This window comes from Cryptosporidium parvum, chromosome 3 (genome assembly GCF_000165345.1).
Source record: "Cryptosporidium parvum Iowa II chromosome 3, whole genome shotgun sequence".
Lineage (NCBI taxonomy): Eukaryota > Apicomplexa > Conoidasida > Eucoccidiorida > Cryptosporidiidae > Cryptosporidium > Cryptosporidium parvum.
The window spans coordinates 569,407-594,165 of record NC_006982.1 but is presented as its reverse complement, the minus strand read 5'-3'; the positions used below and the strand labels follow the sequence as shown (position 1 = coordinate 594,165).

At 33.9% G+C, this 24,759-nt stretch overlaps 1 protein-coding gene across 1 annotated transcript; it reads right to left on the bottom strand.

Annotated features, from left to right (window-relative positions):
* Positions 1–27: 27 nt before the first annotated feature.
* cgd3_2180 (type I fatty acid synthase) lies at positions 28–24,759 on the bottom strand (the record flags this gene model as incomplete). Its single annotated transcript, XM_626786.1, has 1 exon — positions 28–24,759. The coding sequence occupies one exon, from the start codon at positions 24,757–24,759 to the stop codon at positions 28–30; it is 24,732 nt and encodes an 8,243-aa protein (XP_626786.1).

The window sequence follows — 24,759 nt, the reverse complement described above, 5'->3', positions numbered from 1 at the left end:
CTAACTAGTTCGAACATCATTTCTAATTTAAAATCTACTGTCTATACTCGTGGAACAGAAATCTTGTAACTGTACACTTATCTTTTCATTGTGTATCTCTCCAAAATCTTTGAGATAAATTAGCCTATTTTTATCAATGCTGGGTTCATTGATAACAAATCTATGCTTCATTTCCTCAAGGATGTCTAGCAAATATACCTCTGAATTTTCTTCTTCGCTAACATCTAGATTCGTATATTTTGATTTTAAAGATTTTACCATTGACAACTTCCCTTGAATGGTCGAATTATCTGGTTTATTATCAACAACAATAATTTTAGAGTTCTCAAAAATCTGTAAAATTTCTTTTACAAAAGGTAAATGGAAAGGAGAACTAAAAATAATCGGATATTCAGTATTGTAATTATTCTTTATTAGAGTTTGAATAATGTAATTTTTAAACGATGAATATGCTTCCATTACCTCTGAACAACCTGTAATTTTATTTTTGTATTCTTCAAAATACTCTTTTCCATATATCAATGGTAAGGTAAACGGAGCAAACATAAACATTTCTAACAAAATGGAGTCGTCTGTCAATATTTCATCCAAATCCACAGCTTCGAATCTTTTTAATGGTAAAATAGATGTTGCGATTTTTAGTTGTTCTAAAATAAGTCTTCTTGAATTCTTCGTTGGAAGATAAGGACAAGCAATGTCAACAAATTTTAATTCATTATAATTATTTAGTAGTTTTCTGATTACTCTTCTCAACTCCAATATTTCCTCAAACGATGTTCCCGTAATAAAGTAGCAATCCATCATTTTAAACTTTTCTAAAATTGAATCATTGAGGGACTCTTGAACAATATATTGATTTACTATAGATTGCTTCAGAAGTATGTAGTAAGAATATTTAGCACAGAAATTGAGCGAAACTTTTTTTAATGAATCGTAAATCGAGTCTGCATTTTTTTGCATTTTTCTGCAAATAAAATCATACTTATTCTGGTTGAAATTAACATTTCTTAAACTTAATTCTGCTTTAATTTCATTTAAAGCATCGCTGTAACATTTAATTGGAGTGAAGGAAATTGAAGAAGAGTTTGATGGGAAATAACCTCTTTTTGCGCAGTATAAAAATGAGTTTTGAAAAGTAATCTCCAACGGTGGCCATGAAATTTCAGGCATATCTTCAGAAACATTCGATGTATCTACTGGAAAAGGTTGAGTTCTTTCAGTATTATCAAACCAATAGTGCCTCCAGTATTGCATTAATGGTACAAATTTGAAAATTGGGCTTTCTGGCCCTCTACTTTTAATTGCACTGAAGAATTCATCAATAGCAACGCCTTTATAATTTCCTAGCCCTAATTGAGATGCCCAAGCTTCAACATGTTTTTTTCCTAAAATTCTTGTGTCTAATAAGTTATATCTCCAATGCTTCCTTTCTTTCTTTTTAGATGCAGATATTATTATTTCACATATTGTATTAACAGGTGTCAATGGCGCAGTTGATGAACCAATAGGGAACATACCCTCCAAAATTGAAGCGATCAATAAAGCTGTTGCATAATCAGTTTTGTTTGTATAACCTGTATCTGATGCAATATATGTATTTGGCAGTCTGTAAATTGAAAGTGGAAGTCCTTGTTGATGAGCAGTTTCTAATATTTGTTCAGCTGCCCACTTACTCCAAGGATACCCTTGTCTTGTAGGAGGAAACAATCTGCTCATTTCTCTCGTAGATGGCCCTTCTGTTTCCTTAACAACTGCATTTTCAAACTCCCTGGTAAATACCGCAAAAAATGCTGGAAACTGTCCAAGTGTAGAAGAGAAATGCAAGTGCTTAAGCTTGATAGTTGTACAAAAATTTATTATACCAACAAGTGAAAGAGTGTTTGTTTTTCTTAATCTCTTGTAATTACTTAATAGATTAACATCACCTCCAATATGATAAACAACGTCGATTTCTTTACATAATTCATAATATCTCTCTTCTGAAAGTCCTAAATACTCCTCTTCGAAGTTTCCACATTCGACAATAATCCTAGAAGCATAGGTTGGATTCCACACTTCTGCCTCTTCACAAACATTAATTATTCTTTCTAAGCCTTTTTCAGAGCTGCTTGCTCTTACAAGACAAACAATCTGCATATTCTTAAACTCTTCAATTAGTTTCACGAGCAATATTCTACCAACAAATCCTGTTACACCTGTCAAAAGTGCGGTTTTGAACTCTGATGGGTCAGTTGTTGTTGATATCCCATCCAAATCTAATTTCATGGAATTTTTGATCTCTTCTACATCCGCAATAGGATCGAATATTAACTCCTGTTCAAGTTTTTTGCTATTGCTATCATTTTGCTTCTTACTATTTTCCTCTTCAGAAGAAATTAATTCATTCCAAGAAACATATAATAGATCATAATCCTGATTATTTTCAACTCCCAACTCTTCTAATGCACTAATAATATCAGTCTCAGTAATTAAATTACTGATTGTTTGGTATTTTTTTTCAAAAGCTTCAGCATATAAAATATACCTTTCTGACTGTTTGAGTGAAGATAGAAGCCACTGCTCAATTGTCATCTTTGCTTGTTCGTTTGAAGTCTGGGAATGTTTTTTAGAATCTGATTTTGTAGAGTTTCCTGAATTTTGATCCCTTACATACATAGAAATTGCATATATTGTAGGGTTTTCAAAAACAAGTGTCTGCGGCAATTTAACTCCTGTCATTTCAAGTACTGAATTCCTGAATTCAACAGCTCCCAATGAATCCAATCCTAAATCTAACAAAACAGTATCTGGGCTTGGTAATGTCGGAGAACTAGCACACTGTTGAGCAACTTGAGCAATGACAACAACCAATTCCTCGTCAGACAGCTTGCTTATGTCAACACGACCTTGTGATCTACCCTGAGAACTGTAATCGACTTCACTTAAAAATGTTGGTATCGTATTGTAACGGCGCATAAACGTATCCCATTTCAGTGACTGACAACCAATAACAGAGCTACTTTTTGATACAAAGCATAGAATGTCGTTCAAAACACGAATACCCAATTCATTGGATATGCCATACATTCCAACCTTCTCTAAATGTTGTTTAAGATTTGCTGCCATTCCTTGTTCAATCCAGGGACCCCATTGTATACTAGTTCCGCACATTCCTTTATTTCTTCTATATTCAACCAATGAATCTAAACAAGAATTCGCTGCAGAGTAGTTTGTTTGACCAAAATTACCCAGTAATGATGCAACTGAAGAAAACATCACGAAGTGCTTCAAATTTTTATTCAATTCAAACTTTTCACAACACTCATGTAGATTCCATGCTCCATATACCTTGGGTGCATATACTGACTCCATCATTTCCATTGTTTGAGAAGCAATTGCTCCATCCATCAGAATACCTGCAGCATGGAATATTCCATGTATTTGGTTCGTTTCTCCAAATTTAACTAAAATCTCCCTAAATGCACTCTCTACCTGTGACAATATCGAAACATCACATTTTATGCATTCTATTTGAATAATATCTGTATTCAAATAATCCTTTATTTCTGGGATATCTCTTAAAGAATCATTATTAGCACTTCTTGATAAAATTGCAATCTTTCTAACTCCTTCTTCTAACATCCACTTGATAATAATCCTTCCAATTCCTCCTAATCCTCCAGTAATCACATGAATGCCATATTCATTGTTGTGTCTATCTTCTTTTTCAGAACCAACGTTGTTTAACTTATGATTTTCCGTATCCAATTCTAAATATTTGAAAGGAGTTGGAATTTTGATGATAACCTTTCCTATATGTTGCGCTCTTTGCATATATCTGAATGCATCTATTCCATTCTCATCTGAACCTCTCATATCATACACCTTCAATGGTAATGACTCGATTATTCCTTCTTCTACCAAATTTTTTATTCTTGTTAGCATTCCTCCAAACCAAGAAGGATCTTCCTCCATCATTACATCAACAGCAACACATTTATACTTAATATCAGGTCTCTTTTCTTTCATCTCTTCTTCTGTCCATATTCCTCTTTTTCCTAATTCAACAAAACAACCACCTTTTTTCAATAAATTCAAAGAATTTGGAATAAAGTCTTCGATCAATGAATTGATTACAATATCAACTTTTCCCTCTAAATCTTTCATGTCCTCTTTAAATTTATCAGCATTTCTTGAGCTGCTTACCCTCTCAACACCATTAGAAAGTGCATATTCAACTTTAGATTCGCTTCCAGCTGTGCCGTATACTTTAGCACCAATTGCTTTGCAATATTGAACAACCATTAATCCTACGCCACCAGTAACTGCATGAACTAGAACAATATCTCCTTTTTTAATATTCGCAATATCTCTAAGAGAATATTCAACTGTAGTTGCAACAACTGGTAACGCAGCAGCTTGTTCGAAGGTAAATCCTTTTGGAATTTTGCATAACAAATTTGAATCAGTGATAACATAAGTTTTTAAGCATCCAGGAGCAATTCCAAATACATTATCACCAACTTTAATATGCTTAACGCCTTCACCAACAGCGACAACAGTACCAGAACAATCACCGCCGGGAGGTCCAGGGTCACCGGGATACAATCCCATAACATTTAATACGTCTCTAAAGTTAAGTCCGATTGACCTTACTCTAATTTCAACAGTATTTGCAGGTGGATTTACTCTTTCAGATTGTGGTTGTGGCTTGAATTTAAGGTTTCCAATTGCTCCCCTAGATGACATTGTTAATTTAATTGCACCAAAAACAGGGAAATTAATACTTTCTAATCTGGGGGCATAAATTCCACTTTCAGATATAGTTAAATCTCTTTCCAAAGTAATTTCCTCTTCAATCTTTCCTTCATATATTGAGGCTATGTAACTTATTGTCCTCATAAGAGTTTCTGGATCGTTTACCAAACTCGAATTGCACTCAATATGAGAAATGTTTATTGATTTTCCTATGACATTTTCAAGTTCAACTCTAGCTGTTTTCACAAAACCTTTAATTCCTGAATGTCTAGGAATGTTCCCATCTTCTTTGCAATCATTAAATGAAGTTAAACAAACAAATGGTGCGGTTGTAATAGATACAGAAATAGTTGAAATTACCTGCGATATTTTTAAAATATCGCCCATAACTTGCTTACTTGAGAGATTATCCATTAAACCACCTAAATAAAACATAGCAGACCAGTTTTCTTCTTGTATTTTCTGATCAATCAGGTCAATCGTTAGATCTTCTTCTAAACAAATAAATGTGGTTGAAATCTTTTTGTATTTATTGTCCATTTTACTACAAATCAATTCCTTAATTACAGTTGGTATTCCAAAGATAAGAATCTTTTGGATTTGGTTATCATGATCGGAGTCTTCACTGTTGAACTCTTTATCTTGATCTTCTTTATTTTCTTGTTCAAATGTACTGCTATTTTCAATATAATTAGTTCTATCTACTATCTTTTTATTATAAGTTCTCCACAAAAACTGGTTTGGAATTCTGACTTCTTGGGACAGTAACGATGCTGCGTTCGAAAATCCTTTTAAAATTAAATCTTGGAAATGCGCTGCCAAAATATTTGTTTTGCTATCCCACAAAGTTACATCAATAAATGCTATATTTCCTTTTTTTTCAAATCGATTTAATTTCACTAGACCCCAAACATCAGAATTATGTTGTATTCTTCCATAAAAACACTTAGTGAATCCAATTGGAGCCATTGCAACATGTCCTCTCTTATTTTTTGTCGTATCTTTGCCCTCTAATAACTCATCAGAGGCAAACAAAACTGAGGATGCTTGAAATACTGAATCAAGCATTCCAGGGTGAATCCTAAGCTCAGTTAGGTCAAAATCACTTATTGGCCTCTTAACATAGCAGAATACCTCATTTATCTGATTGCTTCCTGAACTCTTTATTTTTTTTTCATCGTTGCTATTATCAATTTTTACTTTTACAGTTTTAAGGCATTGATAATTTTTTTGATATTGTAGACCAATTTCATTCATCATTTTGTAAATATTGTCAATGGGGACTTCCATTGTATCTTTTGATGAATACTTTTCTAAATAATCCACTAAATTTGGGAAACATTGTTTATCTACTTCATCCTTGCTAAGTATTCTAGAGTTTGAAATAGATGCATGATGGTAAATTCTACTATTACTAAATACTGTATCATTGGCAATTATTTGTGGTCCAGAAAATTCTTCTTCATATTCAAATGCTTCGGAAATGCATTTTTTCCTTATTTGAATTGCTCCACTTTTTGCAACAAAGACTTCCATTTCAGATGTAGTTTCATCTTGATTTGATACTAATGGCTTTTCAATATCCATTGAATCCATTTCGACGTATTTAGATGGGAACTTTTCAGACCTTTGTAATTTAAATGCTGCGCATGCAGATGCCTCAATCAATGCTGCTGCGGGAATAATATTTGTATCAAAAATAACATGATCTTCTACAATGTTTTTAAATACTTTAGATTTTAGCATATCAGTGGAATAAGCAAGATAATTTTCATCTGAAATTGATGAATAAAACTTTCCCAATAAGGGGTGGACAGATGTCAAATCTGCCCAATGGAACCTAGAGTGGTTCCATTTATGAACACAAACGCTTTCTGAAATATATTTTATATATTCCCGAGCAGCTTTTAGCGCATCATTGAAATCAATTGTATTTGATTTTGAATTATCAATTGTTGGAATCCATGTCAATTCATTATTTGAAATATTTTCATTTGAGCTTTGTACTAATTGAATGCCTCCTACTGCTTGTTTGCCCATCGAGGTAAGAACAGACTTAGGTCCAATTTCGATAATTGCTATGTTTTCTTCATCTGTGGAAATTGCAGTCTCAAGTGCATCATAATATCTAACAGAATGTATAATATGTTGTGCCCAATATTTATTTTCTATTAACAATTTAGATTCAATATTACCCGTTACAGAAGAAAAGAATGTTAATTTTGGCTCGAAAAATTGAATATTTTCTATTACTTTTTCAAACTTTTCTTCAGCAGAGCTAACCAAAGGAGAATGGAATGCATGAGAAACATCAAGTTGTTTATATCTGTCTTCCATACCCAAATTATTCAGGACCTGCATTACTGAACTCCTGCTTCCTGATATCGTTACGCTCTTTGGACCATTTATTGCAGCAACTGCTGCAGAATCTTTTAAGTTCAATTTATTAATAGAATCTAATACTTGATCTTCTGAAACCCTGCAAGCAACCATTATTCCATCATTCTGAGGAAGAGACGCCATAATTTCTGCTCTCCTTGCAACTAGAGTGATGGCATCTTTGAGGCATAAGATCCCACTAGTAACTGCTGCTGCAAATTCTCCAAGGCTATGACCCATTACTGCAGATGGAACTATACCCTTTGATTCCCACAGTTTAGTTAATGAATATTCAATTGAAAATATTGCTGGTTGAGAAATTGATGTATGATTTATCAACTTCTCACTCTCCATAGTTTTTTCACAATATATTGTTGAAATTAATGATCTCCCCAATATTGGATATAAAAGTTCATTGCATTTATCCATTTCATTTCTAAAAACTTCTTCCGTATCATACAGTTGCTTGCACATATTAATATATTGGCATCCTTGGCCAGTATACGCAAATATCAAATATGGATAGTTTTTATTTTGGCTACTTTCAGTATTCAATTCGTTGGCAGAGGCAGATTCCAAAATTACATGGGAATTACATCCTCCAAACCCAAATGAGCTCACACCACCAACTAATTTTGATTTATTAGAAATAATAGGTTTTAACTCAGTTGGGAATTCAACGTCGAAGTTCTCAGTATCAATATGAGGATTAAGTTTTTGGAAATGCAATATTTTTGGTGCAATACGATTTTTCAACACCAAGATTAACTTTAGTAGTCCTGAAACACCTGCTGCGCCCTCAAGATGACCAATATTCGTTTTCAGAGCTCCAAGAATAAGAGGTTGACTTCTCTTAATATCCTTTTTGTTTCCAAAAACCGTCTTTAACGCACCAAACTCTATAGGATCTCCAAGAGGAGTTCCTGTTCCATGAGATTCTAGGTAATCAATATCATTAGGAGTTAATCTAGCATTTCTTAGGGCATTTTGAATAACTTCTGTTTGTGAGGGACCATTTGGAGCTGTGAGGCTTGCAGATCTCCCATTATGATTTGTTGCAGATCCCAACACATATGCAATTGGCCTAATTTTTTTTCCACCTATTTCTGATCTCTTAGTTAATAAAATTGCGCCGCATCCCTCTCCTCTAACATATCCATTTGCAGAGGCGTCAAATGTTTTACATCTACAATCAGGAGAAAGCATTCTTGCACGGCAAAATGCTACAAATAAATGCGGGCTTAGCATTAAGTTTACGCCTCCAACTAATGCAGTATGACAAGAGCCTTCTTTCAACGACTTTAGAGCTGCATCCATCGCAACAAGAGACGAAGAGCATGCAGTGTCTATGGTCTGCGAAGGCCCCCTAAATCCAAACGAATATGATACTCTATTAGAAACAAGAGAGCTTGCACCGCCAGAACCAGTATAAGAAGTGAAGTTTTCAAAGCCAAACTTTGCTTGAAGGAAGTGCCAATCCGTATTGCAACAGCCAATAAAAACTCCCATTAATACAGGATCATCACCTGTTTTTGCTGTTTTTTTGATGCTAGTTAGCGAACGTTTTGTAATTCCAGAATTATACATTGCTTCATATGCTACCTCAAGCATATATTTTTGTTGAGGGTCAACATTTGTAGCCTCAGTTGATGAAAGACCAAAGAAAGTATTATCAAATAGATCAATGTCAGTTATGAATGCACCTTGGTTTACATATGACTTGCTTCTATTATCTGGATCTGGGTCATAATATAAATCAAATGGCCATCTATCTAATGGAATTTCCGTAATGCAATCCTTACTTTTAAGCAAAACAATTTCATAAAGATCGTTAAATGACTTTACTCTACCGGGAAGCCTACAAGAAACACCAATTATTGCGACTGAATACTCTCTTTCTGAGATACTCATTCCTAGGTCAGAAAATGCGTCTCGGGTTTCTGAAACATATAAAGAGTCTGTCAAATGCTGAATAATTGATCTCAATGTTGGGTAATCAAACAATGCTGTCGAAGATATCTTAATTCCAAATCTTGAAATTAATGCATTCCTCAACTCAATTGCCGACAAAGAATCCATCCCAAGTTCTGAAAATGGCGTGTCCAAGTCAAGAGTTGACGATTGTATTCCAATAATCTGTTCTACTATATTATGCACTGAGTCTTTAACATACGAGTACACTTCCTCTTTACTCATTCCCCTGAAATCCATTCCTATATTCTTTACTTCTCCAGTAGACATTGATGCAACCACATCTTTGAAGAATGATGGATATTTTGAGTTATAATATAATTGACGCATATATACATTCCAATTAAATGATTGGCAAGTGATTACTGGGTATTTCCCTAATGAGTTCTTATCTAAATCTGTGTTTTGATATAAGATCACGTCATTAATCACTCTTATACCCATTTCATTGGATATTCCATGCATTCCAACCTTCTCTAAATGTTGTTTTATATTCATTGCCATTCCTTGTTCAATCCAGGGACCCCATTGTATACTAGTTCCGCACATTCCTTTATTTCTTCTATATTCAACCAATGAATCTAAACAAGAATTCGCTGCAGAGTAGTTTGTTTGACCAAAATTACCCAGTAATGATGCAACTGAAGAAAACATCACGAAGTGCTTCAAATTTTTATTCAAGTCAAACTTCTCACAACACTCATGTAGATTCCATGCTCCATATACCTTGGGTGCATATACTGACTCCATCATTTCCATTGTTTGAGAAGCAATTGCTCCATCCATCAGAATACCTGCAGCATGGAATATTCCATGTATTTGGTTCGTTTCTCCAAATTTAACTAAAATCTCCCTAAATGCACTCTCTACCTGTGACAATATCGAAACATCACATTTTATGCATTCTATTTGAATAATATCTGTATTCAAATAATCCTTTATTTCTGGGATATCTCTTAAAGAATCATTATTAGCGCTTCTTGATAAAATTGCAATCTTTCTAACTCCTTCTTCTAACATCCACTTGATAATAATCCTTCCAATTCCTCCTAATCCTCCAGTAATCACATGAATGCCATATTCATTGTTGTGTCTATCTTCTTTTTCAGAACCAACGTTGTTTAACTTATGATTTTCCGTATCCAATTCTAAATATTTGAAAGGAGTTGGAATTTTGATGATAACCTTTCCTATATGTTGCGCTCTTTGCATATATCTGAATGCATCTATTCCATTCTCATCTGAACCTCTCATATCAAACACCTTCAATGGTAATGATTCGATTATTCCTTCTTCTACCAAATTTTTTATTCTTGTTAGCATTCCCCCAAACCAAGAAGGATCTTCCTCCATCATTACATCAACAGCAACACATTTGTACTTAATATCAGGTCTCTTTTCTTTCATCTCTTCTTCTGTCCATATTCCTCTTTTTCCCAATTCGACAAAACAACCACCTTTTTTCAATAAATTCAAAGAATTTGGAATAAAGTCTTCGATCAATGAATTGATTACAATATCAACTTTTCCCTCTAAATCTTTCATATCCTCTTTAAATTTATCAGCATTTCTTGAGCTACTTACCCTCTCAACACCATTAGAAAGTGCATATTCAACTTTAGATTCGCTTCCAGCTGTGCCGTATACTTTAGCACCAATTGCTTTGCAATATTGAACAACCATTAATCCTACGCCACCAGTAACTGCATGAACTAGAACAATATCTCCTTTTTTAATATTCGCAATATCTTTAAGAGAATATTCAACTGTAGTTGCAACAACTGGTAACGCAGCAGCTTGTTCGAAGGTAAATCCTTTTGGAATTTTGCATAACAAATTTGAATCAGTGGTAACATAAGTTTTTAAGCATCCAGGAGCAATTCCAAATACATTATCACCAACTTTAATATGCTTAACGCCTTCACCAACAGCGACAACAGTACCAGAACAATCACCGCCGGGAGGTCCAGGGTCACCGGGATACAATCCCATAACATTTAATACGTCTCTAAAGTTAAGTCCGATTGACCTTACTCTAATTTCAACAGTATTTGCAGATGGACATTTTCTTTCTTCATTAGATAAAGGTAACAACTCTAAATTATTTATCGCTCCGCGAGAACTCAAATTTAACTTACAAGAACCAATAATCGCTGCTTCGCCTCTTAAGCTGACTAGTTTTGGAGTAATTATTCTGTAATGAGCTTCACAGTTATCTTCTTTACCTTTAATTTTCTTTTTTAGCACAAGCTCTGGCTCATATTCGGTATTTAAAAATAAACGTTGCGATTCTGTAAGTGTGCCGTTAGAAGTAATATCTTCTCTTTTTTTGAAACAAAGTATATCTTTCACAAATGAAAGAATTATAGCTTTATTTAAGTCTTCTGCAGTCTCTATATCAATTAATCCTAATGAAACAGATTGATCAGAGAATAACTCGAGTTCTTGTCTAGCGCTCTTAATGAAAGGAGCAACACCTGAATTTGTTCTAAATTCAAGATTCATTCCATCTACATTGAATATGTTTTCAGTAATTATTCTAACACGTGGAATTAATCTTTCCTTATTTTCGAACATTGATCTTAGAATTTTGCAAAGATATAATACTGGCAATAATGAAACAATAGCTTTATTCTTATCTGAATTGGGAATATGGAGACAAATTAAGTCATACTTTGCTTCATTTGATGGAGAAGGTGGCAATTCTTGATCATCTCTCCCATATATTGTTGCCTCTATTTCAGCTAAAGATAGTTTTGATGCTTCACATACAATATCAGCAGTAAAATATTCGGAATACAATTCTTTTTTACTAATATTGCAAGAGTTAGTAAGTAATAAAACTTTTCTTTTTTCAACCAGATTTGCGTTTATCCCTTGATAGGACTCATTTTCTGTGTTATCGCAATTGACTTTGGTTGGAAGCGACACTATTTCAGAATTAGTAATGCTTTCAATAACTTCATCCCAGTCAATTCTCCATAACAGCTCATTTGGAATTACATGTTTAATAGTATGAGTAGAAATCACTCCGTTTTTAACAGAGCGAAGTGAAACTCCGAGAAGCACTGCTATTGGAACTCCACTCATACTTTTCAGTGCAACATTTACTATTGCGCTGTCCTTATCCGAACTTTTGAGCTGAACAAAAGCCCAATATTTTTCTCCCTTGATATACTTTGAAGTGTCAATTTTAGAAGTGATAAGGCATTTATTTATACTTATTGGTACCATTGTGGCTCGCTTGTGTAATTCATTAAATGTCTCCTTATCTGATTGATCGCCAAGTATAGATGCGCACATATGCAATACGCCATCCAAAAGAGTCGGATGTATTGTAAAGCCTCTTTCATTCATTATTGATTCATAAACTGCAAGATTATCTGGTGATTCTGCACAATTTTTAGTAAATAGCTCGCTTTGAATTATCCCTACTGCGGAGTTTGAAGTAACTTTCCACATTTCTTTCAGAGTTTTGAACCTGCTACCATATTGAAGACCTGCAATTGACATTTTTTCATAGATATCTTCTTGGGAAACTTTTTTTGAGTTTGAAATAAGTTCACTGCTTGGCCATTCAGAAATTATACACAAACTTTTTGTTTGTGCCTCAATACTTGATACGTATTCTACTTCATCACATGTTGCATATACAACGGTTTCTTCGTCCATTTTCAATGAAGACTCAATGCTTATTTGGCAATTGTTACCTTTTGACATAATAATATTAAAGTCTGAACTACGGCTTGAATTATCTTCATCAGAATAGTCTTGACTATCAAATTGTGTATTTAAATATTTGTATTGTTTTGCAGAAGACATTATAAATGGGTTTCTAAAGAAGATTCCCTTTAATTGAATCCAGTCTGGCATTGCTCCAATTACTCCTAAAGTAAATTGCGACTTTGTATAATTCAATGCTACTGTTGCCATAAAATCGACAAAGGCAGCTCCTGGGAGGATTGACTGTCCCAATACTTTGTGGTTGTCAAACAAATCAAGTAATTCTGGTGAAATCATACAGGTAAATTCTAATTTTTCGACAAGTTCTCTTGCATTTGACTTACTTATGGATATATTTTCCTTGACCCATTCGATATCATTAAAGTCATGTAGAGGAGCAATTATTGGATGGCTAATATCACTCCATGAAATTTGCCTTCGTTTCAGGAGTTTGAACCTCCAAGAATCATCATCTAAGTTATTAGCATGATTTGTAAAACTTGAATTTTCTGAACCGAATTCTTGCATTTCCTCTAAAGGTTGAATAAAGTCAATTTCAGAATTTACCAGCTTGCATGTGCATTTAACTGAAATGTGGCTACTATTTACAGGTATTAGGGCTTTTAATAATTGTGAAAGAATAGGCTTTGATGTAATCTCAATAAATGTCATTCTTGAGTTTACAGATTCAATAGCGTGATAAACTGCATCCGAAAGTCGAACAGTGTTCAATATATGTTTTGACCAATATTTAGCAGTCGATATTGATTCAATTTCTTTTTTTCCAGTAACGGTTGAGATAAATTCAACAGTTGGTTTTTTTAGTTCGATGTTTTCCAATAATTTGCTAAATTTGTCAGATGCTTCACTGACCAGTGGAGAGTGGAATGCATGAGAAACATCTAGCCGTCTGAATCTACTACCAACATTATTATACTCCAAAATCTTATATACCGACTCTTTTTTCCCAGATATAGTGACACTTTTCTGTCCATTAACAGCTGCCAGAGAGGCAGATTCTTCGAGGCCGAATCTTTTAATTGTATCAACAACTTGAGATTCAGTGAGTCTACAGGCTACCATGATTCCATCTAGAGCAGGTGTAGATGCCATGATACTTGCTCTGTGTGTGACCAGAGTTAATGCATCTTCAATTGTCATTACTTGACTAATAGTCGCAGCAATAAACTCTCCAAGGCTATGTCCTAGTACTGAATCTGGTTTTATACCTTTAGAAATCCATAATTGTGCTAGGGAATATTCAACGGCAAAGATTGCTGGCTGAGCATAACGAGTATCATTTAGCATGTTCATAGCTTTAAATTCAGCGTCTTTATTACCATCAATTGGATAGATTATATCAAGAAGAGATATATTTAGAATTTTAGAAACGATTTCATTACATAAATTCATATTTTCTCTAAATATAGGTTCAGTTTCATAAATACCCTTACACATATTGATATACTGTGAGCCTTGCCCTGTAAATACGAACAAAATATGATTTTTCGAGAAATCAGCTGCCTCTATATCCTCAGATTTGTTTTTTTCTGTTGATTCCACTATTACGTGAGTATTACATCCTCCAAATCCAAATCCACTGACCCCACCAATAAGTTTGTTTTTATTACACTTTAATGAAACGGTTTTTTGTGGTATAATGACATTAAAGTCTTCTAAATCTAAATGAGGATTAATTTTAGTCAAATGGGCAATTCTAATTGCAGTCTCGTGTTTTAAAACTAAGACCAGCTTAATTAATCCTGCAATACCTGCTGCGCCCTCCAAGTGCCCAATGTTACTTTTTAATGCTCCTAATACTAAAGGAGTTGATCTTTTATAATCTGCATTTCTTCCAAAAACACTTTTTAATGCACCTAGCTCAATTGGGTCTCCTAATGCTGTTCCTGTTCCATGTGTTTCAATGTAATCAATATCTGAACTGTTTAATTTTGATTGATTAAGTGCCATTTTAATGACGCATGTTTGTGCAGGACCATTTGGAGCAGTTAAGCTTGCGCTTCTCCCTACATGATTGCATCCCCAACCTTTTATTCTTCCTAATATAGGAGTATTTTGCTTCTTTTGTTCACTTTGCTTTAAAATTACAATTGCGCCACATCCTTCTCCTCTAACATAACCATCAGCTGAAGCGTCAAATGTTTTGCATTTACCATCTACTGAAAGCATTCTAGCCTTGCAGAATGCAATGAAGAGGTTCGGGGATAATAAAGCATTTACTCCGCCAACTATAGCTCCATTACACTCTTTGTTTCTAAAACTGTCCATTGCAATGCATGCTGCAGTGAGAGATGATGCACATGCCGTATCTACTGTCATGCTTGGACCCCTCATACCAAAAACGTATGAAACTCTGTTTGAAATTGTAGTGTTTGCAGCCCCAGTCCCTGTAAATGGTGCCATTCCCTTTCTACTTTGTAAAAATGACCAATCATTTGAACAACAACCAATAAATACACCCATTTGAAATCCAATTAGAGTTTCTTCTTTAATTTTTGCGGCTACTAGAGCCTCATAGCATGTTTCTAGCACAATTCTTTGCTGAGGATCCATATGTTTTGCCTCAATATTCGTAATTCCAAACTTGGAATTATCAAACATGTCTATTGAATCAATAAAACATGCTTTGTAAGAGTAGCATTTACCCGTTTTATCTGGATCTGCATTATAAACTAAATTATGATTCCACCTCTGAATTGGAATTTCTCTAGATGCACAAAAGGCACCGCCTACTGAGTTAAACATTTTGCCAGACAATGGATTTATCGAATAACCTCTAATAAGAGATTTCCAGAGCGTATCTGGAGTATTGCATCCGCCAGGGAATCTGCAGGCTAATCCCGCAATAACTCCAACATTGTCATCTGATAAATTGTCTTGGGAAAGAATCAAGTTCGAGATTTGAGTCTTGTTAGTTTCGTATATGCTCTCTTTGACAGAAAGCTTCTCGGATATATGATCCTTAATTCCTCTAATTGTAGGATAATCGAATAATGTTGTTGCTGACAGTTTAATGTTAAATTTCTTTGATAATGCGTTTCTGAATTCAAGTGCTGCAAGCGAATCGATTCCAATGTCTTGTAATGGTTGGTCCAGTGATTTAATTTCAACACCAAGAATAGATTTTGAAAGAGAAATAATCTGTTTCTCGATATATGTTTCACGTTCTTCTTTACTCATTTTCAATAATATTGTATTTTGCTGCCTTTTAGTTCTTAAATTCGTATTTACCAGTGAGAACTGGGGTATGTTTTCTCCAGAATATATTGTATTAATATAAGTCTTCCATTTAATTGGAAGGCACATTATTGTCGCAGACTTTCTATTTTCCTCGTAAATTTGTGTTGTAATTAAATCAAATATTACCTGTTGCCCAGTAGTTTTGGAGATAGGGCTCATTCCTACCAATCCCAAATGCTGTCTTATATTCATAGCCATTCCATCCTCATCCCAAGCTCCCCATTGAATACTTCTGCTGCTAAGTCCTTTGCTTACTCTATATTGTGATAATGAATCTAAACAAGAATTTGCTGCAGAGTAGTTTGTTTGACCAAAGTTACCTAAACCTGATGCAATCGAAGAATACATAACAAATGTCTTTAATTCTTTGTTTAACCCTAATTCTTCACAGATGTTGTGTAAGTTCCATGCACCGATTGCTTTTGGTTTAAATACCTCCTCAATGCTTTCACGAGTTTGAGTTTCGATGTTTGAGTCTGAAAGTACTCCTGCCAAATGGAATATATGCTTTAGGTTTTTAAACTCTGTATTAATTAATTTATATACTGAATCTTTGTTGCCAATATCAATATTAAAGAATCTAATACCACTATTACCATTTTTATTATTCAGAATTCTCTTAAATAGTTTCTCCCATTTGGCTTTTATACTATCTGATTGTGATTCAATTCCTGATCTAGAAATTATAGAAATATTTGTAATACCCTCATTAAGCAGGGTCTCTGTGAGAACTAGACCTAAAGAACCACTTCCACCTGTAATCAAGCATTCTTCTGGAATTGAATTATCTCCAATACCGGCTAAGTATGGAATTTTAATAATAACCTTTCCTATATGTTGCGCTCTTTGCATATATCTGAATGCATCTATTCCATTCTCATCTGAACCTCTCATATCAAACACCTTCAATGGTAATGATTCGATTATTCCTTCTTCTGCCAAATTTTTTATTCTTGTTAGCATTCCCCCAAACCAAGAAGGATCTTCCTCCATCATTACATCAACAGCAACACATTTGTACTTAATATCAGGTCTCTTTTCTTTCATCTCTTCTTCTGTCCATATTCCTCTTTTTCCCAATTCGACAAAACAACCACCTTTTTTCAATAAATTCAAAGAATTTGGAATAAAGTCTTCGATCAATGAATTGATTACAATATCAACTTTTCCCTCTAAATCTTTCATATCCTCTTTAAATTTATCAGCATTTCTCGAGCTACTTACCCTCTCAACACCATTAGAAAGTGCATATTCAACTTTAGATTCGCTTCCAGCTGTGCCGTATACTTTAGCACCAATTGCTTTGCAATATTGAACAACCATTAATCCTACGCCACCAGTAACTGCATGAACTAGAACAATATCTCCTTTTTTAATATTCGCAATATCTTTAAGAGAATATTCAACTGTAGTTGCAACAACTGGTAACGCAGCAGCTTGTTCGAAGGTAAATCCTTTTGGAATTTTGCATAACAAATTTGAATCAGTGGTAACATAAGTTTTTAAGCATCCAGGAGCAATTCCAAATACATTATCACCAACTTTAATATGCTTAACGCCTTCACCAACAGCGACAACAGTACCAGAACAATCACCGCCGGGAGGTCCAGGGTCACCGGGATACAATCCCATAACATTTAATACATCTCTAAAATTTAATCCAATAGATTTCACTCTCATAACTACTTCATAGTCATTCAATTTTTCAAGTTGTATAGGCTCTGATTCTATTAACGATAAGTTAGAAATTGAACCTCTATTTTGCATGAATAATTCAACTGGCCCAACAATTTGCTTATGGAATTTATTTATTCTGTTTACATATATATTTTTGGAGGTAATACTAAATTCCCTTTCAAATTTGAAAATAAGATTTTCTTTTTCTTTTAGAGATGAATATTCAAAGTTTCCTATCCATCGAACTAAGCTTCCTATGGTTTTTCTCAAATATTGATTATCACTAAAATCTGTAATTTCTAGATCCACACTCTTGATTGGTTGGCTAAAGTTTGTTAATAAAGAACTAATTTCAAGATTTGCTGATTTAGCTAATCCCCATAATCCGGAGTTATTTGGAATGCAAATATTTTCATTAATATTATAGTTGATTAAATTTTGAGAATTTGTTGTTATGATCCAGAAATTTGGAATATTTATTTTTTGTTCTTGTTTAGTTGGTTTGGCTTGCTTTAGTATTTTTAAGTATAATTTGCAAATCTTCATTACATACTCCAAAATATCAATTGAAATCTTCTCACAATCTATCTTAGCAGACAAAGCCAGTTCAACTGGTGAGAGGAAAACTAATGAATCGAGTGATGTTATATCAATGAGTCTTTCTAGCTCTTCAATATTACTTTCTTTTATTTTATCTAAATTTACGAAGCTTATATTGGCTTTGGGCAATTGTATATCGTCCTTTTCACTAATATTACAGATTCCTGAATGTATTAAGGCTATTTTTAAATCAAAATCACTCTCTTTTGAAATATTTTTTGAAAATTTTAAAACATCTGATTTCTCCCATTCTGTTATCCAAAGTATTTCATTGTGCGAAACTGTAGGTCTCGAAATATTTTTGCTGTTAAATTGACGCAGAGAAACTTTTTCTAATTTTCCAATACAACTTCCTTCTGAATCGAACAAAACTAAATCGAAAATGGAATAATTCTGTGTCGCTTCACTAAGATATGCAGCTGCCCAAATCATTTGATTTGCGTTGACATATTTAATTTCAATTTCTTCAATACTAACTGGTACCATTGCCTGCTTACTCTTAAAAGAATCTTTATATTTTAATAGTGAGCCTGCAACATGGAGAGCACCATCCAAAATTGCAGGATGGAAATAAAATCCAGATTCAAATGTTCCAAATTTACACGTTTCTGGTAAATAGATTTTTCCTAAAGCAATAGAACATGTCTCATTTCTATAAATTTCTTTCACAACTCTGAATTTTTTTCCATATTTCAAACCAATTTCTTCATATTCTTCATACATAATTTTCGGATCTTCCTTTATATTTGTATTGTTCTTTAATTGGGCAAGATCTTCGCTTAGAACAAATTCCCCCTCGGAAATTTTTGCCTTACAAGAAAAGCAATCAATCATTGAATTATCAGCCTCATAATCAAAATCTTCTTGATTGTCAATGTTACAATACTGTATAGAAATACTTCCGTCGGACTCAATATTACAAATTAAATTTGTTTTTTGATCGTTGGCGAGATTGTTGTATGATTTCAGTTGATTAATTACTTCTGTACATTCAGAAGAAAATAAACTAGTTCTATTCACCACCACTGGTTTTTCAAAAAGTACATTGTTTAGCTTTACAGCTATACTTTCTCCAAATAATGCATTAGAACCTTGCAAAATACTATCATCATCCATTGAAACAGTTATAATGGATGCTGCTGCCAAATCAATGAGTCCGGCTCCCGGAATCACAATTGTTTCATAAACTTTATGATCAGAGAATAGTTTTATTGACTTATTATTAAGGGTAGAGACAATTTTTACTGACCTGTCAATTGATTTCTGCTCACCAAGTATTGAATGTTTAAACGAGTTCCAAGGGAATGACTCACGGCTATATGTTGATCCATTGCTATTTATTATTTGGTCACATGCATCTTCAACATTATATGGATTTTTAAGCAAAATTTCAGATACCACCTTGATCATTTTATTGAATTTATTCGGTTCATAACTTTCCAAGTTTGTATCTTCGAAAAGTGAATAGTAAATAGTGTCTTTATCAATATTTTCAAAATTAAAAATTTCTGAAATTTCAAATTCTGATCTGGAAATGGGCATTAAGTCTAATATGGTAGATGCTCCATTTAAAATAGCAGTATTTAGTGCCTTTGAGATAGATAATTTATTGTTTAACTGCCATCCCCAATACTTTGGACTTGTTAATTCTTCATAAACAAAATAACCAGAAGTTCCACTAATCATTGGAATCATCGGAGTTTCCAATGCAATATTTTCCATCAAGTTAGAAATTGGCTCTATTAGGCCATTCATTCCGTTGGTACCAAATGAATATTTTGTTCTTAGGAACTTTGCATCTATAGAATGTGCATTGGCCCTAGGGTAGTATTCTTTCAATATAAAAACTACGGTTTCAAGCTTTTCTTCATCGCCTGAAAGCAAGACTTGATTTGAACTAATAGATGCAAAAATTGAAACCCTATTATTATGTTGTGGTCCAACGTCTGCTAAAGCCATTTCGGCATCCTCTTTAGACACATTGAACAGTGCCATTTTCCCCTCACCAGCTGAAAACTCACTCAATAAAGATGCCCTTAGCATACACAATTTTAGCCCATCCTCTAGGTTGATAGAACCGCAGTAAACAGATGCAACTAACTCTCCATCTGAAAGACCAATTACTGCTCCTGGATATATTCCTTTAGACTCTAAGAGCTTTGCAAGAGAGTATTGAACTGCAAAAAGCGCACATTGAGCATATTCTTCCTGCTCAAGGATCTTATTTAGCTCTCTTAATTTTTCCATATTCTTGGTTTCAGGATAAACTAATGATTTTAGTGATATTTTTAAGAATGGATCAATTATTTTACAACACTTCAAGAACCATTCTCTGTAGACTATTTCTCTCTCAAAGTAATACTTACCCATGTTTACATGCTGGAATCCTTGAAAACCAAATACAAATAGAACAGGGTTATTTCTTGCCTTATTCGTCTCTATTTTTACCGTTTTAATCGGCAAATCAATACTTAGATTCGGTTTTTCAAAAATTGCATGTGCATTTGTACCACCAAATCCAAATGCAGAAACTCCTGCACAAGTTTTTGAACCGTCATATGTTTGCAGTGCAATGTTAGATGTTGGAATGATTACGGGAAAACCTTTTAGGTTGATGTGAGGGTTAATGTTTTTAAAGTGGAGATTTGGAGGAACAGTATCATTTATTAAAGAAAGAATAACTTTGAAAATACCAGCCATACCTGCAGCTCCTTCTAGGTGGCCAATATTCGTTTTAACAGCACCAATAATTAAAGGTTTTCCTGAATCTCTTGTTCTCGAAAATATGCTTTTTAATGCGGATACTTCTATTGGGTCTCCAAGAGATGTACCTGTACCATGTGCTTCAATATAACCAATATCATTTGGTCTTATTCCTGCATATTCCAGAGCTGAATTTATTACATTTTGCTGAGAGATTCCATTTGGGGCTGTTAAGCTTGCAGACCTTCCATTGTGGTTTACCGATGATCCTTTAATAACTGAATAGATTTTTTCACCATTATTTGCGTTCTCCATTGTTTTTAAAACAAGGACTCCAACACCTTCTCCTCTTACATATCCATTTGCTGCTGCATCAAAAGATTTACATCGACAATCCATAGAAAGCATCCTAGCTTTGCAAAGAGCAACAGTGATCTGCGGAGAAAGCATTAAATTAATACCACCAACAACAGCTGCTTCACATTGTCCAGTTGAGATTTCTTGTAAAGAAACATGAAGAGCAACTATCGATGCACTGCATGCAGAGTCAACTGTCACAGAAGACCCTGTCAGGCCTAGAGTATATGAGACCCTATTCGCTATTATTGATGCAGCATGACTTGTTGCAGCATATGTACCAATATTTGAATTTGCTTCTGATTTGCAAACATGGGTCCAATCATTGCTGCAACAACCTGCAAACACAGAAATATTTCGTTTTTTTAAAGTATCAATGGTATATCCTACGTCCTTTAACGCTTCAAAAGATTTTTCGAGAAATATTCTTTGTTGTGGGTCCATAGATCTTGCTTCTGCATGGGATATTTTAAAGAATGATGCTCCAAATTGATCAATGTTTTCTATAAAACCTCCTTCTTTAGTATACATTTTGTTCTCTAAATCTAAATCAGTTGAATAATACTCATCAATGTTCCATCTACTTTTTGGAATTTCTCCGATTGCATCAACTCCTGACTGTAGCAAACTCCAAAATTCTCCTGGAGTTGAAGACCCACCAGGAAATGAACAAGACATTCCAACAACTACAATATCTGAGTAGCTGTCAATCCCTGAGCGATTAAGCAAGTTCTTTCTATGAAGTTCTTTTCCAGAGATCTGTGCTGCAACAAAGTCCACAATCTCTATTACAGTTGGATAGTTGAATAAAAGTGTAGAGTCTAGCTCTACACCAAACTCTTCATTCATCATTTCAGATAGGCGAATTGATCCTAAACTATCTATTCCATATTCATGTAGAGGCGCATTAAGATCCAGGTCCTTCTGTGTTATTCCCAATACTTGCGCAGCAAATTCAATGATCTTTATCTTGACTTGATCAATATCAAACTCATTTTTTTCATCATTAGCTTGCTCAGATATTTTTTGTTGGCCTGAATGTGTTTTCTCATAAAATTTTGATTTATTTTGAACTCCAGACTTTGAAATAATCATGGATGTTGGACTAATAAACTGTGATGATCGCTCAACCAAAATATCAGACATTGGAGACTGTTCACAAACCCACTCGAATAATGGAACAAGTTTTTTGGAAAAAATTGCATCTCTTGTTTGAGATCTTCTAATTTTTCCACTGCTTGTTTTTAATATTGTTCTAGGGGAGAGAAGCCAAATGTAATGTACTGGTAGCCCGTGCCCAATAAATACTGCCTTCGATATTGCTCTAACAATATTATCATAAGCAGGTTTTTCAAAAAACCTTCTTACCCTTCCAAGTATACTCGTTTCCATTCTGATTTCAACAGCAACACCAATAGCCTCTTCACCATCTGCCTGGGTTACAGAAAATACAGCAACTGACCCTTGTCTAACTCCACTGACCCCATCAATAACTTCCTCAATATCTTGTGGATAAAAGTTTCTACCTCTAATGATTATCATATCCTTGATTCTCCCTGAAATATAAAGCATATCATTTATTATGAAACCACTATCCCCAGTTCTCATGTAAGTACTTTTCGATGTTTTTCCATCTAGCATAGTGAAATTTGCATTGAACGTTTTTTCTGTCTCTTCCTTGTTATTATAATAACCAAGCGTTACAGACTCACTTGAAATCCAAATTTCGCCAACATTTCCGGGAGTTACTTCTTTTAAACTCTCCGGATTAACAATTCTCAAATCAATTCCTTTGTAAACAATACCACTCGAAACAAATGATGTTGTTTCTGTAGAACTTTTCTCTTTAGCCTCCTTTATTTCAACAATATTCTTCTCTCTTAATTTCTTGGTGTTAACAGTGATATGGTTTACCTCTTGCTGAAAACTATTGCTCCCTGCTACAATCAAGGTATGCTCTGCAAGACCATATGCCGGCTTGATAACATTATGCTTTATTCCCACTGACTTAAAGGCCTCAGTAAATCTGTCAATTGTTGTTTTTCTAATTGGTTCGGCTCCAGATAAAATTGCAAAAACATGTTTTAAATTAAGTTGATTTAAGATTTCCTTTGGAGTTTTTCTTACGACGACTTCAAAAGCAAAGTTTGGAGCACCGCTTACAGAACAATTGTATTTATCCATGCATTGCATCCAAAGGTAGGGTTTTTTTATGAAGTCAATTGGGGACATTTGGAAAATGTTACACCCAAAAAACAAAGGAGTACAAAAAAAACCAATTAAACCCATATCATGATAAACAGGAAGCCAGCTAAAAACAGAAGCTGAACTCATTGTATTCTTATATAAGACTTTATTAATGATACTCATATATAAATACAATTTATCATACTTAATATCATTTAATGACATAATATTTTTTTCTTCTCCAAATTCGTTATGAATGAAAGATAATTCATCTTCTGTAAGCTCGTTTTTTTTCAAAACTGTAATTCCTGCAGGAATACTGTCAAGCTCATTTTTATAATGTTCTTCTAAAACTGAAGGAAACGAGTAGCTACTGATGCAAATATGAATATTATAAAGTAGATTTCCATGAGTAACCATCACCCCTTTTGGTTGGGAAGTTGATCCTGAAGTAAATTGCAGAAATGCTACCGTATTAATATTAAAATCAAAACCCAAAAAATCAAAATGATTAGAATCATTAAGAATAATATCATTAATCGCCTTTTGTACTTCGTTAATATATTCTTCCTTCCGTATTTTCAAATTATCTGTTGCTTCAAACCTTATTGATTTAAATCTTTTGTCGGTAGACATTGTTTTAGCTATCTCAATACTTCTCATATAAGATGTACAAGTGAGGGAAATATTAGTTTCTGAAGCTTGCTTTATATCACAAAACCTCTGTATTTCGCTTTGTCCTCTCATTGGATCAGGAGGATATACAGGGACAGCAACAATCCCACTAACTAAACATGTAGTAAATGCAATTACAAAATCATATCCTGGTGTATAACACAAAATAACTTTGTCTCCTGCCTTGATTCCTAGTTTTTTGCTCAAATACCAACTTAATTCAACTACTTTTTCAAAGAATTCTCTATAAGTAAACTTCTTCTTTATGTCCCCATTTGACCCTATCCAAGAATAACATTCCCTAAATCCATTTATTCTGGCATTTTCTTTGAGAGTATAAAAAAATGGATTTTTTCCATATAGGGAAAATAAATCCTTTAAGCTGACTTGATCTTGAAAATTTGACTCATTATTTTTTGGATTCATCTTACTATTCGACTCACTAAATGTACTATTTATGCATGGCCCGTACTCCTCTTTGTTAAGCAT